Genomic DNA, 15308 nt, shown 5'->3' on the forward strand with positions numbered 1-15308 from the left:
TGAAACAGTTGCCACTGAGGATCGAGGGTTGTAGTACCATGACTGCTCAAAAACAGACAAATCGGTCTTGGAAGAAGTACACCACAATGCTCCTTAGTGGCAAGGATGGTGAGACTTAAGTCTCATCTACTTTGGACATTTTATCAACAGGAACCAGTCCCTGGAGAAAGACAACACGCTTGGTAAAGTGGAAATGCAGTGGAAAAGAGAGAGGCCCTCAAGGAGATGGGTTGACAGTGGCTGCAACAAAGGGCTCAAATATGAGTACAACGTCTGGGGGTGGGGAAAGGCAGTGTTCCACACTGTTATAAACTGGTGGCTGTGTGTCAGAACAGGCTTGATTGCTTTCAACAACAAGAAGAACAACTTTCAATAGGCTCTGTATTCTGTAAGGGTAATACAGTGAAGGTGGTAAGAGCTGGAGTTCATGGGACCTGTGCTTCCAGGAAATTTTGCACTTTTGACAAGGTACAGTTTAACCACTTGTTTTAGTGGAAAACATTTGAGTTTTCCTTCTTTGAAAGGTCTCTCTCTAGCAAGGGTTTTTGCAGATTTTACTATATTACTACCGTATATACTTGAGTATAAGCTGAGTTTTTCCAGCACATTTTTTAATGCAGTTGTGGTAAAATTAGGACCCTTAAACTTTTTAAACAGGGGGTCAGTTCACTATCCCTCAGACCCGTTGGAGGGCCAGACTATAGTTTTAAAAATATTTATGAACAAATTCCTATGCACACTGCACACATCTTATTTTGAAGTCAAAAACAAACGGGGTCAAAACACCCGGCAGGCCAGATAAATGTCCTCAGTGGGCCGCATGTGGCCCATGGGGCGTGGTGTGAGGACGCCTGCTTAAGCCCTTGTAGTCTCTAGCTGTCCCTGAAGAGCACTCGTGCCAGCAGCTGTTTACTGCTGCCTAGCCATTCCTTTCTAAAGCCAACTGGTCACCAAGTCCTACAGCTTGCCCCATGGGGCAAGATCCAAACTTAGCATTAGGGTTGAGTTCCAAACTACATCTTCAAACTCTTTTAAAAATGTTTTAAGCTGTTACTCTCCATAAATCTCTATGTTCGTTAACTTCCTCAAATCACATATTTGCCTTTTTACAAGACAGTCTGCATGCTTTAGCTTGCTTATCTCCTCACATCCTCCACAGAGCCTTCTTGGCGACACAAAGACCACAGTTAGCTTCCAGGGCCCAACAATACTTAGATCTGGGTCTGCTCAAGTCCACATGTGTGCTTGTTTTCCCATTCACTCTCACACAAACTAAATTTGTTTATGTGCCTGGAAGACAGAACGTACTTACAGTAGTTTTGAATAAATTTGGAAAGTCTTAATCTGCAACAGTTGAAATGATGTCTTCATCAAACCAGGTTTTATAGAGATAGCAAAGCAACAAGGTGAACAGAAAGAACAGCAAGTGTGCCTAAGCTTCTTTACGAAAAACAAACAATTCCACTAATAGGTGAAGATAAAATACATACAGGCTTAAAATAAAATAGATTTGGGATATTTATAATTGAATGGATACTATCAAAGCTGGTGACTTACTAATTTTTCATTGTCAGTAATAAATAAATACATGCTCCCTGATGGTACCTGGCCTTACTCAAGTAGGCTGTCCTGGTCAACAGCACTGTTTCCTTTCCGAGAACGGTAAACTGGTAAGCAATGAGGCAGGAGGAGGCCAGTGTGGTCTTGCTAACACAAGAACCGTACTTTACAAGCTCCACTGGGAAAAGGAAGCTCGCTGGGGGCAGAAAGGGTTTCATGACTGCTCCAGCCCAGTGCCTCCACCATGGAGACATACTGGCTTCTACTGATCACTTGCTGAAAGGATAGACTTAAGAAGCTATTTTAGATGAACAATTTTAGAGGAGATAGCTTCAAGCATGTGTATTCTGGGGGTGAGTGGGGGAAGCACAAATTTTCAAATAGAAGAGCAACAAATTCTTTAGGGTTGGCAACACTGTATATACTTGAGGATAAGCCGACTCAAATATCAGCCAAGGCAACTAATTTTACCACAAAAACTTCATTAAAAATATGCTGAAAAACTCAGCTTATACACGAGTGTAGACAGTATATTGTGTGATCAAATCAACAGACTAGCAAATGTCACCTATGACAAAGCTAAAACCCAAAAAACACACATTATCTCTGGTGATCTGGCATGCATATCAGAAGGAGCTGCCATAAATCCTCCAAAAGATGAAAAACCAAATCTGTGGGAAAAGGGACTCTAATATATTTGGTAGAAAAACTCTTTACATTGAAATTGCTGGAAAGCTATGAACCTTAGGGTACATTTAAATCAAACAGCCAAAAGAAAACCACACATTTCTGTCTTCTACGCACTTTCAGGAAATAAAAAAATCTTAATTTAGTATGCTTAAATTAGAAGCCTAACATTATATAACCTATAATAGTCTTAGTTAAGATGGTTTCTGAATGTACTCTCTTTTAATGATATAATTATGTAATACATCAAGAGTTTACAAATCTGTAAAATGAAAATCTCTTTCTAGATGTAGCCCATAGTAGCCACATCCATCATTCATAAGAGGCTAACTAACTTAACAGGTAAATGGGTGGAACTCTCGGACTACCAATTTAGCCCACCTCCAGGAGCCCTGGTGGCAGTGACTTACACCCTGGGTCATAATGGCAAGGCCAAAGGTTTAGATCGGCTATCAGCTGCTCTGTGGAAGACACGCTTTCTGCTTCCATAAATATCACAGCTTTGGAAAGCCCTGCACGGGAATTATCTTCTGTCCTCCAGGGGGCTGCGAGTGAGGATCTGTGGCACAGGACTGAAGGGAAAATGAGGCTCAGAGAGGGCAAGTGCTGAGAATCAGGTGAGCTGGCCTCCATTTCAGTACACATTTCAGGCATCTTTTGTTTCAGTTTTATCTACTTTGGCTTTTCGTAAGAGCAAGTCTTAACCATTTGGCCAAGCATTCTTGGATTCTAAACCAGGTATCGTTTCTTTCTTTGCACAGCGAGGCTGCACAACAGAAACATCACATGGGGTCCTGCACCATATGCTCACCATGGTTCGTGTGTTCTGAGTTCATCAATGCAGCTGTGTGTGTGTCAACCATCTCCTCGACAGTGCTCCTCTTTTGGGATGTCCTTATACTTTTCCAAGAATGATGTTCAGGGCTTGGTCTCTCCTGACAACATGTCCAAAGTAGGCGAGATTAAGTCTCACCATCTTTGCTTCTAAGGTGCATCCTGGCTGTACTTCTTCCAAGACAAGAACGATTTGGTTTTTGGCAGTTTGTGGTACTTTAAATATTGTGTCAACACCACAGTTCGATTCATTGATTTTTCTTTGGTCTTTCTTACTCAATGTCCAACTTTCAAATGTATATGAGGCAAATGAAAATACTATGGCTTGGGTCAGACATACCTCAGTCTTCAAAGTAACATCCTTGTTTATCAACACTTTATACAAAGAGGTCTTGTGCAGCAGATTTAATCAATGCGTTATGTCTGCTAGGGTAAGCGGTTTCTAGCCCCTCGCCTTCTCTGAGGAGCCCAGTGGCACAGTGGCTATTCAGTCATCAACGGAGAGATCAGTGGTTCCGTCCAACTAACCTCTTCAATGGAGATGGATGTGGCAGTCTGCTTCTGTAAAGATTTCCAGCCCTGGAGACTTTATAGGGCAGTTCTACTCTGTCCTATATAGGATTATGGGTCAGAACTGGCTCCATGGTGATGGCTCCATGGGGATGGATTTACCGTCTCTAGGATCTTATAGTACACATTTCCAAGTTAAAAGTAAATGCTATCTGGGCCCAACCAGTCTGTTCTATAAAAGAGCATCAACCAACGCTGCCAGACTTTGCAGTTACTTTGGAGACCATCTAGAGCAATCAAATTCATCATCTCATTAATAAAGGAATACACACAACCCACTCAAATCTTACGGTTTTAAAAAATCTGATTCTCTACTTTGCTATGCAGTGTTCTTTCTACTACAGTATAATAGACGGATGGCCACCTGATCATAGTTTTTAATTTCCAAAAGAGAAAGTATGAACACTGCAAGTCTGTTGTATAAACTATTTAAGTAAATTAAGATGCGATTTAGAACTCTTTAAGTTGTACATCATTGCAGTTCTAACTAGGGTGATAAGATTATCTAACTAAATTTATCCTATACTATCCCAGCTTATCTTCCACTATTCCAAAGTAGAAAAAGCATGAAAAACAAAGAGGAAATTACTATTCATTTCTATGAGAAAAAAAATCAAGCACTCCTATCAAATCATACCCCAAATAAATAAATAAAGATAGATAGATAAATAAATAGCCGATCACGCCAAGTAACACATAGAACCTAGAATAACCCTGATGTACAGTGTACACAGGCAGTTCCAAGCTGTGGTGGTCAGATGCTAAGAGAAGCTTACACTATTCGCTGATTGGGGAATATGTTGTCTCTTGCTGTGAAAATTCTCTTTGCATTTCTTTAGACTAGTGGAATCAGGCATGAATGTGGGCCTTTTTCAAAAGTGAAGTGGTATACAAAGAACTTGTAAAAAGTAGGGGATGCCTATATTATGCTAAATGTGATTGTTTCATTGGATAGAAACATTTTGAAGTCTAGGTTTTGCTGATAATTATTAAATGTAAGTCATCACCTAAATTAATCAAGCCACTTAGAGATTTAGAAAAAAATTAAAGAAATGGAGAGGGAAGACAGTTTTACCTTACTACATTTTGCTGCACACACTCGACCTTCATTAGAATTTGGACACCAGCCTGAGAGTGAATGTAGACTTTCAATCTGAAATAAAAATGAAGCAAGAAAGGAAGCAAATGTGACTTCTGATAGGTTTTAAGAGTCTTATGAATTAAGAGCAACTAGTAATATTTAAATTCACTTAAACAAAGAAAAAGGGCTAAAAGGTATTTTTCACTCTAAGATCCAAATAAAAAAGTAACCTTTCTTCTAGTGTCATGGTTATTTTATTTTGAACTTTTAAATTCAGTTCAATGACAAATGTCTAGCAAAGACAAAAATCATTTCTCAAGCACTGTCAAATGACTGATCACCAGCTAATGACTGACGATAACTGCTGAACCATCAATTCTAAGGGAAAAATACCCCCCCACCCCCCCACCCCCATAAACCCAGCAGACCCTCAGACATTTGGTTGGTACGGGATATGGACCTATCCACTGGGGTATTAGCCAGAATCAAAAGAAGAATGAAGTCTAACTAGAACAGATTCAGACATTTAAATTTTAAATGCCAGGTTACTCTGGAGACAAACCCAAATTTTCTATCCCAAGTAGGCACCATCTGGTCTAAGGAAGTCAGCTGGGTTCCTGCCTAGGACTGCTAATAATTCAAACTATCAAAAATAGCTCCCTTTTGGGGGTACTGCCTACTGTGTGCTAGGCGCTTTACAGCTCCTTCCTTGAAGCTTCATAGCAACTCTACTGAGCAGGTATTCTCACCCTCATTTTACTAAGGATGGAAGAGTCAAGGCCAGAGGAACTTTCTCCTGATCAAATAGCTATAAGTGGGCAGAGCCAGCTATTGTAACTCATATATATATGACGAGGTCTATCTTACATGTTAGTCACTTGTGTATATGTCACATGTTTGGACAGGAGGCCAAGTATACTTTGCTGAGTTTTAATAAGACATGACAGATAACATATCCTATCTCTAGCAGCTATTTAGAAAGTCTTAATTTCATTTCAGGATCTTTGGTTCAAGTTGAATGACAGTCTAGAGCAGTAGTTCTCAACCTTCCTAATGCAGCGACTCTTTAATACAGTTCCTCATGTTGTGGTGACCCCCCTACCATAAAATTATTTTCATTGCTACTTCATAACTAATTTTGCTTCTGTTATGAATTGGGAGACCCCTGTGAACGGGTCATTTGACCCCCAAAGGGGTTGCGACGCACAGGTCTAGAATAAGGACAAAGAGTGCAGACACTGATGTCAGTCCACCTGGGTTTGAATCCCGACTTCTCCATTTATTAGCTATATGAAGTTACTTAATCACTCTAAGGCTCAGTTTTCCCACCTGCAAATGGGTGTAATAAAAGTAATCTAATGTGTCTGGTTATTAGGAGAAGTAAATGAATTACTAATTGAAAAGGTGCTTCAGAAACCACTGTTACCGATTCATGACGATAAACCCTAGGAACGAGACAAGCAAATTACAATGACATCTCACATTCTAATAAAACGTCACGGCTTTACATAACAAAGGCACACATAACAAGTAGATGGACATTTGCAGTAATTTCAGAAATTTTTATTTTTCAAACATACCTTTGACGAATCACAGGATCAGATTTTTCAGGATCAATGTAAGTTCGTAAGATTTCATTAATAGTTCTATTATCTGGTACCCTGTCCCGAAATGAAGAGGAAAAAAGACAAAAAGAACCCCACATTATTGTTCACAATATTCTCTTAAAGGTGTTAAGTTAAAATTACTGAGTCTTGTGGCTTTTTGGCTTTAATAGTGGAACACAGACCTTTTATTTTATTTCTTGGAAAAATATAACATCCTTTTAAGAAAAAAGTTCAAAATGATGTCTTGGACACACTTAACAAGTTTTTAAACACAAACATTCCAAGAAGCTTCCCATAAGTCAATTAATCAACTGTGAAGCTTCTTTTAGCACACATCTGTGCTCAAATATGAAAGAAGTCAAGATGTGAGAGTTTCAGAAACCAGAAATCCTTTTTAAAAAGGATTTCAAATGATGCTAATTTCACTAAAGATTCAAATTTATTCACCCCAATTTTTAAAGCCAAATTTAAAAACAAGTAAAAATTTCTCCAGAAAACAGCATTTTCTAACTTTCCTATGTGAATATTGTTTTGAACCATAAAAGCTGAAGAAACAAATTATGACAATATTGAGATACTAGTTTTCCTATATTATATATACCGACGATATAGTATTGTTATATATTTCCCAGCTATAAAATCTAAGACTTTCCCATCTTTATGAAACGTCAAATGAGAAAATCCTTCACTAAACTCCACATGACAATCAGGGACGACACTTAAAACGACTTAAAAAGCAGCTTCAAATTTTTCCCAAGTCAAGATCGATTAGTACAGATGCACAAAAGACTCTTTTAGTGATACTTTAGAAATGCTCACATGAAAAAGGCCAACTGCTTATGCCAACTATCCCAATTCTGAGTATGTGTACGTATGTCTGAGTACATACACCAACACACACAGAAGGATTAAAAGAAACCGTGGAAAAATGGAACTAAAGGTAATGAAGTTTTCCATGAACATGTTGAACCCCCTCCTATGTACTTGAGGGACACACTGATGCGGACACTCAAAGCTCATTGCCATCGAGTGACTCCAGCTCACCAGAGGAGAACGGCCCCTCTGGTTTTCCGAGGCTGTAAATCTTTACTGGAGTAGAAAGCCGAATCTTTCTCCTGTGGAGTAGCCGATGGGTTTGAACTACTGATCTTTGCGGTTTGTAACTCAATGCATAATCCATTACTCTACCCAAGTTCCCTGTGCTTTTAGAATGTCCTGCCCCTTGAGAACTACATCAGACACATATACATTTACATAAGGGACAGGCACTGTGAAGACAGACAAATAAGTGACTGTCGTGTACATCGAAGAACACGCTCAGCTCCCTCGGTGACCCTTCAGCGAGCACCATCAGTTTCATGCTTTCCCTTTTGAGTTCTACCAGCTCCTTGGAGGTTCCAATGCACACAAAACTCAAAACTCACTGCCATCGACCCTAGCAGGGCAGGGAGAACTGCCCCTGGGGGATTCTGAGACTGTGTCCAGCTTTTCTTCCTGACGTTGAAACACAGAATCAAACATTATGCATTCTTCTGAATTTGCTTTTCTCACGCAAGATTATTTCTGAGAGTCAAACATTTTCCAGGGTACTCATCCAGTCTACTACACACACATCTTAACACTTGGGTTGTTTTATATAGGACTAAAACAAATCAGTTCTCAAGACAAACAAAGACCAAATCAGTACTAATACACAATGATAAGACTATACCTTTTTTCTATGTAGACAGCTTGACTCTGAGGAAACAGGAGCTTTACATGCCAACAAAACCGTTGATTTCTAAGAGAGAAAAAGATCTTGTGAGTCTAAAGGTTGACAATACATGCCTGAGGCAAGTCAAACTTTCTAAAAGTGCGTTTAAAAAATTCTAAAGGAAGTCTCAGAATTTATCTTTTCTATAAAGAGTGCTTTTCTTGTTTCTAGCATTTTTGCAGTTATGGTTCTGAAAAAATATACTAGTAATTGTTTTAAGAAGTTAAAAAAAAGTGAAGTCATTCTGAATTCCAAGGAGTTGACATTCCTGAGTTAGAAGGGCATTTCTCCTAGTTCTAGGGCCTCTGAGATTAGTTGAATACTACTCTAAGTTTACAAATACTTTTCCTCATGACTAAACCAATGAGCTGATGTTTTCCTCTGACTAGCTGGGGAATCAGGTGAATGAAGTGTTGTCTGGTTGAGTCCAGCTGGCTGCAGATAGACTGCTGAGGCATGAGTTTGTGCATTCAGCAGTGAAACACTGGACAACAAGTTGGTTGCTAAGCAGAATGCACTCTGAGTTACAAGCCCTTTGTTTTTTGGTCTTTTGGCTTGACATAGAACAGACACTACTAATTCACTGATGTCTGATTTTAGAGAAACTACCAGAAGTTATAATTAAATCAAAACTTGGTAATATCAGACATCATTTCTTTCTTTAAAAAATTTTAATGCTGACAATATCAACTCCATTACATAAATGTAAATGTCATTGTATGACAAGTTTACACATGCTTATCTCTTTAGAAGAAATTTCTAAAAATCTTATTGAAAAGTAATGGCTGGCAGCATCTGTTCCAAGCAGTGGCCAACATCTCCTTTAAATCACCCTCTTGTAGTATGCCTCAAAATCTATATATCTGATACAATCTCTTATACTGTTCACTAAACATTTATGTGATTCAAACTGTTAGAAGACAATGATCATAAACTGAGTAACACTCCACCCATTAGGGAAAACCACTGCAGATCTGTACAGGGCAGCTTCTTTAATAAGACAATTTCTGACACTAGATTTTAAAATGCTTGATTGCATATAATATTATACTAGTATTACACTTTACTGTATAAGAAATAATCATGTTGAGTCTATTATTTTTGACAGAACAAAATGAACAAATCATGAAGCATCCTTCACCAATCTAAAGATCAGATGCCAAAAATCTTAGGGGAAAATAATTAAAAGATGAAACAAAAAATGCAAAGCTATCAGTATTAATAATTCTTCAAAAGTGAAACACATTGCAATATTTATTGCGTGTTAAGCTGGCATTTTACTACCACCAAGAGACTGAGGGAAAGCACATTTCTCTTTCAATAAGAAACATTTTCCTTATTAATCTAAATTCATAATAAAGTTTTTTCTCTAAATATGAGGGGGCTTTAAATAATCATGAAAAAATGCTTATGGAAAAACTATGAATAAATTTCAAGGGTTCTTTTGTACAAAAATAAACTTATATGCCTTATAACATGTCTAATAGGATTTAGAGGTTGTTTGAGGATCAAAAAGGATAAGACATCCGTTTTGAAGACATATTTTATAAAATTCGATTAAAATTGAAAAACAAACATCACATACATGGTGGATCTTAGATGAACAAGGGGGAAATCATTGACGCTTTAGGGAAAGTTTGGATACCGGCAGTGTACAAATGGATAAGTTCTTTTACGGAGGAATTAGAAAGTGTTAAATGAAACCCACCAATGCAACCGAGAGGAATTACTGAAACCGGAATGAAGAACAAACACGATAGTAGGGCAAAAGGATGGTAAAAGGAAATAGAGGAAAGAACTAGGAGGCAAAGGGCATTTATAGAGATCTAAATACATGCATGTACATATGTAAATATTTATATATAGTGATAGGGAAACAGATCTTTATACATATATTTATAGGCTTAGTATTAAGTTGGCAGACAGATACTGGGCCTCTACTCAAGTATTCCCTCAACATAAGAACACTTTGTTCTAATAACTTGGTATTTCGAGTGGCTCACCTTCCCAACACGATCGCTGAAGACAAAATGGGTGCACAGCAAATGTACTGAAGAAAGCTGATGGTGCCCAGCTATCAAAAGATGTAGTGTCTGGGCTCTTAAAGGTTTAAAGATAAATAAGCGGCCATCTAGCTGAGTAGCAACAAAGCCCACATGGAAGCACACCAGCCCATGTGATCATGAGGTGTCGATAGTATCAGGTATCAGGCATCAAAGACCCAGAGCAAAAAATCATATCATTGTGAATGAGGGGGAGTGAGAGATCCAAGCCCATCTGTAGACAATAGGAAAGCCCCTTACTAAAGGGTCACAAGGATGATGAGCCCGTCAGGGTGCAGTATAGCATCAACGTAACATACAACTTTCCTCTCGTTCTTTAACTCTTCCTCCTCCCTACTATCATCACCCCAATTCTCCCATATAAATCTAGCTAGACCAGAGCATGTACAAATAAGAGCTGGAAACACAGGGAACTCAGGATAAATCCCTCAGGACCAATATTGAGAGTAGCAATACCAGGAGAGTAAGGGTAAGGTGGGGGAGGAAGGGGGAACGGAACACAATGATCTTTACATAACCCCTTTCCAGGGGCACTGACAACAGAAAAGGGTGCAGGGAGACATCTATCAGTGTAAGACATGAAAAAATAATAATTCATAAATAATCAAGGATTTGTGAGGGAGGGAGAAAAATGAGGAGCCGATACCAAGGGCTCAGTAGGAAGAAATTGTTTTGAAAATTATGACAGCAACAAATGTACAAATATGCTTGACACAGTGGATGGATGTATGGTGATGAGTTGTATGAGCCCCCAATAAAATGATTTTAAAACCCAACAAATCAGCACATTACATATAAAGGGGGGGGGGGCAGAAGCCCATAGTAGAAGACCATTCACATCTACTTGCAAAGGGAAAAATAAAAAATAAATCTTGTTTCTGCCGTAATTGAAGAGAATGATAATCATAGTGGAAACACAGCCATAGATTCCTCAGGGACTCAGCTGACACAATGCTGACTGAAGAACTCAAGCTGGGCAAACCTGCTGCTCCATGAGGGCCGAGACTGCACCGAACTCGGCTGACACAGGAGCAGGGCTTCAAATGGAAAATGCAAACGAGTGGGGTCAAGATCCCGACACATTTCTTGGATGAATTCTAACAGGTGATGAAATAAGGCTTAACAACCCAACCCTGGAGACAAAACACAAACACCACAGCTACCCAGAGGTGAGAGCAGTCCAGGCAGAGTAAAAGTGGATTCAAGAAACAGCCAAGTCCATGGCAACAGTGTTTTTGAATGTTCAAAGCACTTTGCTTATGGCCTTTCTGGAGGACCTAGGAGTGTCAACATCTGCTTAGAACGATGGTGTTTTAAGAATGGTCACGCTTTATTGGAACACCGCCCTGGAAGGCTTTGAGCCAGTCTTCTCCACCTTGACAATGCTTGTGCTCCTTCCTCTTCTCAAACACCTTACAGTTCTGATTTGGCTCCTCCCCGCTTCTTTTCTAGTCTTACAAATAATCTTTCAAGGGCACCTTTCTTTCTCCAGTTGATAATGTATAAAAGAGAACAAATGGGGGGACAAATCCCCAAACGTTCACTCACTTCTTTAGGGATGGGCTAAATTATTGACATCATCACTTATAAGAGTGCCTTGACCTGGTTGTAGGTGACGTTGAGAAATAAAGTTTGTTTAAAATTTTTATGTTAATTCTAATTTTCCAGTAACTTTTGAAGTCCCCTCATATATTTGTTTTCCCATATTAAGTTACAGACACAACAGATCACTGACGTGTGGAATTGTAAATCATAAGCAATCACTTCAACACTGCTTGGGTAATTCCAAAACCATTCATCTTTATTAACATTCAGCAGACCCTAAATACTTCAGAAAGTACTTAACATTCCAGGCACAATGAAAGGGAAGTCCTTAAAATAATTCTATTCACTGTATTAACTAGTTGTGGTTATAATGCAGTCTTTCATTACTATTTTACTCTCCCTGGTTACAACACTCTGAACACACTTGATCTGGCCTCGTCACTATTTGACTAGACACACAATTAAATTAAGACTAGTATAATTTAATATATTTGACCTCAGTTAAAAAATGAAACCTAAAAAGACCATATTTAGTTTACATGATAATTTTGGCCTTTTAAGAAAATAAAGGTTATAAATATGGTTAATTATACTATATGTTGTTTTTCATTCATCCCCCCCTCCCCCGAGGTAACTACCATTTTGAAGTTGGGTTTGTATTTGTTATATATATTTTTCCCCAAATGTTTTGTTTCAAGTCCCCTCGAACATATACAGAGGAGCCCTGGTGCCAAAGTGGTTACAAGTTGGGCTGCTAACTGCTAGGTCAGCTGTTCAAAATCACCAGGAGCTTCTCAGGAAACAAAGAAGGCTTTCTACCCCCATAAAGAAACGGTCTCCGAAACCGAGAGGCAATCCTGTCCTTCCCGATAGGAGAAGCAACTCAATGAGAGGGAGCACGAAGATAAAAAGACATCGTTTTATAGGATTCTAACATTAAAGCAGGCAGGGATGGGGAATGTTTGGTCCTCGTGCCTTGCAGGGGCGTCAAACTCATCAATCCCAGTTAATACCACAGCTTCACCAAAGAGTAGTTCCAGCCAAGATGAGTGAGTTAATGAAATGTTTGAGCAAATACAGCAGGCTGGTTTTTCAGTTGATAACTCTCAGTGGCCCCTGGCGGCAAGGCTCCCTACTCTGGAGTTAAATGCCACACTAAAATATCCTACGCCTTACTTTTCCATTCGCAGTGTTTTAAAGACCTACTCCTACATGTGTTCAGTTTAATGGCTACATAGGAGTCCAATGTGTGAAAAAAGCCAAATTATGTTCATTCTTTACTAATACACGTTAGGACTGCTTCTAGTTTTCCCCTATTTATTCTTCCAGATTAAATAACAATTGCTAATGTTAGTGGCCATCAAATCAATTCCCCAAAAGAAGATATTGGGAAAGCTATTCTTTAACTCCAGTGAAGCAGTCAACAACTAGCGCAAAGGTTGATGGCTCAAACCCAACCAGTGCACCTCAGAACAGAGGACTGGGGATCGGCCTCTGAGCGGTCACAGCTCTGAAAATCCCTATGGAACAGCTCTCCTCTACACAGTGGGGTCGCCCCGAGACAGTGACTTATTACCACTGGTACACAAGGGAAACTGCCGCCGAGGGACTGCCTGGGCTTGCTTTACTCCAGTCAATTTGAGAACAGTAAATCAGAGCGCAAATGTTTCAAGTACAAGAGTGGGCAGAGACTGAGTCGGATTACATAACGAATTTCTGAGATGGGTGAGTTAATGATCACTAGTTTAGAATTCTTTCGCATTCCTGAAATTCAAGTAAATCCTGATATGGGTAACTGAAATCTCTTCCTGAGACTCAAAGAATTGAACTTATTGCCAGTTTTTCATAAATACATAGAGTGATGTGTCAAGGAATGGCAATAGAATAGTATGCCCCATTAAATACACATATACATAGAAATTCCAACAATATCATTTGTGGGCCATAGGACTAAATCATTTTATTCTATGGTTAAGTTTCTTAAAGGAAAAATGTTTTCAATACTTCAGTGAGTAATCATTTTTTTTTTGGGGGGGGGGGGCTGAATTATTTTCTAAATCCAGATATTAAAAATAGAAACTGTAGGGAAAGTATCCTGGTGGTACTGTGGTGAACTGCTGGGCTGAAAACGGAAAGTGCAGCAGTTTCAACATACCAGCCACTCCATGGCAGAAAATGACGAGACATTCTGCTTCTGTAAACATATATATGGCCTTGGAGACCTTCTGGGGCAGTTAGAACAAACTCCATGAACACCAGATGGCTTGGGCTCACAATCATTAAAAAAGAACAGAGTTTCTTAACCTTGGCACTACTGACATTTTAACCCAGACCTAAACCCACTGCTATTGAGTTGAGTCAACTCACAGCAACCTTATGGGGGAAAGTAGAGCTGCCCCTGGGGGTTTCTGCCATGAACTCTTTATTTTTTTTTAAGAAATCATTTTTATTGGGCTCATACAACTCTTATCACAATCCACACATATATCAATTGAGTAAATCACCCATATACATTCGTTTCCCCCATCATTCTCAAATTCGCCTTCCACTTGGGTTCCTGGAATCAGCTCATTTTCCTTTTTCCCTGACCACTCCCCCGTCCCTCATGAACCCTTAATAACTTATAAATTATTATTGTGTCCTATATTACACTGCCCAGTGTCTCCCCTCACCCACTTTCCTGTTGCCCATCCCCTAGAGAGGAGGTTACATGTAGATCCCCAAGATCGGTTCGACACTAACTCTTCAAAAGGGTAAAAAACCTCGTTTTTCTCCAGCTGAGTAGCTAGCTAGTTAGTAGGTGGTGGGAGAAGAGAGGGTCTTCCTGTGCACTCTAGGCTGTTCAGCAGTGTCTCAGGCCTCCACTCACAAAATTCTGCTTGGCCCCTAGCTGTGACAACCACCAATGCCTCCAGACATTGAAAACCAGCGGGGCAGACATTTAAATAGTTACTGATACTTGTAATGCAGTAAGGCAACCGTGCCCCAGTTTCAACAAAATGCCTTTAGCTACAATGTCATTGCGTCCTGGATATATTTTAGTGTACATAAACGGTTCTAATTTGGGTGCCTGGAGGCACTATCGTTAGTTTGCACATAGTTCATGAAAATATTGTGGCAATTATTAAACCATAATATTTTCTGTGGATAATTCCATAAAGTAACGGAAACACTGACTTCTCTGAAATGCAAAATACTCATTCATACCAAAAAGTTTTTCTTCTTCCCCAAATATTTACTTCTCAATGGAACAGTGCTGGCCCAAGGGGAAATAAAATTTTCTTGGAAAGGCAAATAGAATCCTAGATATTACAATGGTGCGGGTCCTCCAAGGGGTGACATAATGATATTAAGAATATAGCCACAAAATGGATGTCAGAAGAAACTCTGAAACTTGCTCTCAGTGGTAGAATGGCTAAAACAAATAGACGTTATAATGAAGAAAAAGAGTTGAACAGAAAATTTCAAAGGGCAACCTGAGAAGATAAAGCAATATAATGAAATATGCAAAGACCTGGAGTTAGAAAACAAAACGGAAGAACATGCTCAGTATGTCTTAAATGGCAAGAAGTGTTAAATGTTTAAGCTTCGAGTTACAATAGTGAAAG

At 39.2% G+C, this 15308-nt stretch overlaps 1 protein-coding gene across 1 annotated transcript in view; it reads right to left on the reverse strand.

The window, feature by feature from the left end:
• Positions 1-15308, reverse strand: part of ZNHIT6 (zinc finger HIT-type containing 6) — a 51643-nt gene that overhangs the window by 20886 nt on the left and 15449 nt on the right. Inside the window, exons 6-8 of the mRNA XM_075557902.1 lie at positions 8051-8119; positions 6313-6393; positions 4727-4804 (exon numbers count right to left, since the gene is read on the reverse strand). Coding sequence (XP_075414017.1) covers positions 4727-4804; positions 6313-6393; positions 8051-8119 — 228 coding nt within the window. The remainder of the gene's footprint in view (positions 1-4726; positions 4805-6312; positions 6394-8050; positions 8120-15308) is intronic.

Source organism: Tenrec ecaudatus, chromosome 1, assembly GCF_050624435.1.
Source record: "Tenrec ecaudatus isolate mTenEca1 chromosome 1, mTenEca1.hap1, whole genome shotgun sequence".
In the NCBI taxonomy this organism is placed as follows: Eukaryota; Metazoa; Chordata; class Mammalia; order Afrosoricida; family Tenrecidae; genus Tenrec; species Tenrec ecaudatus.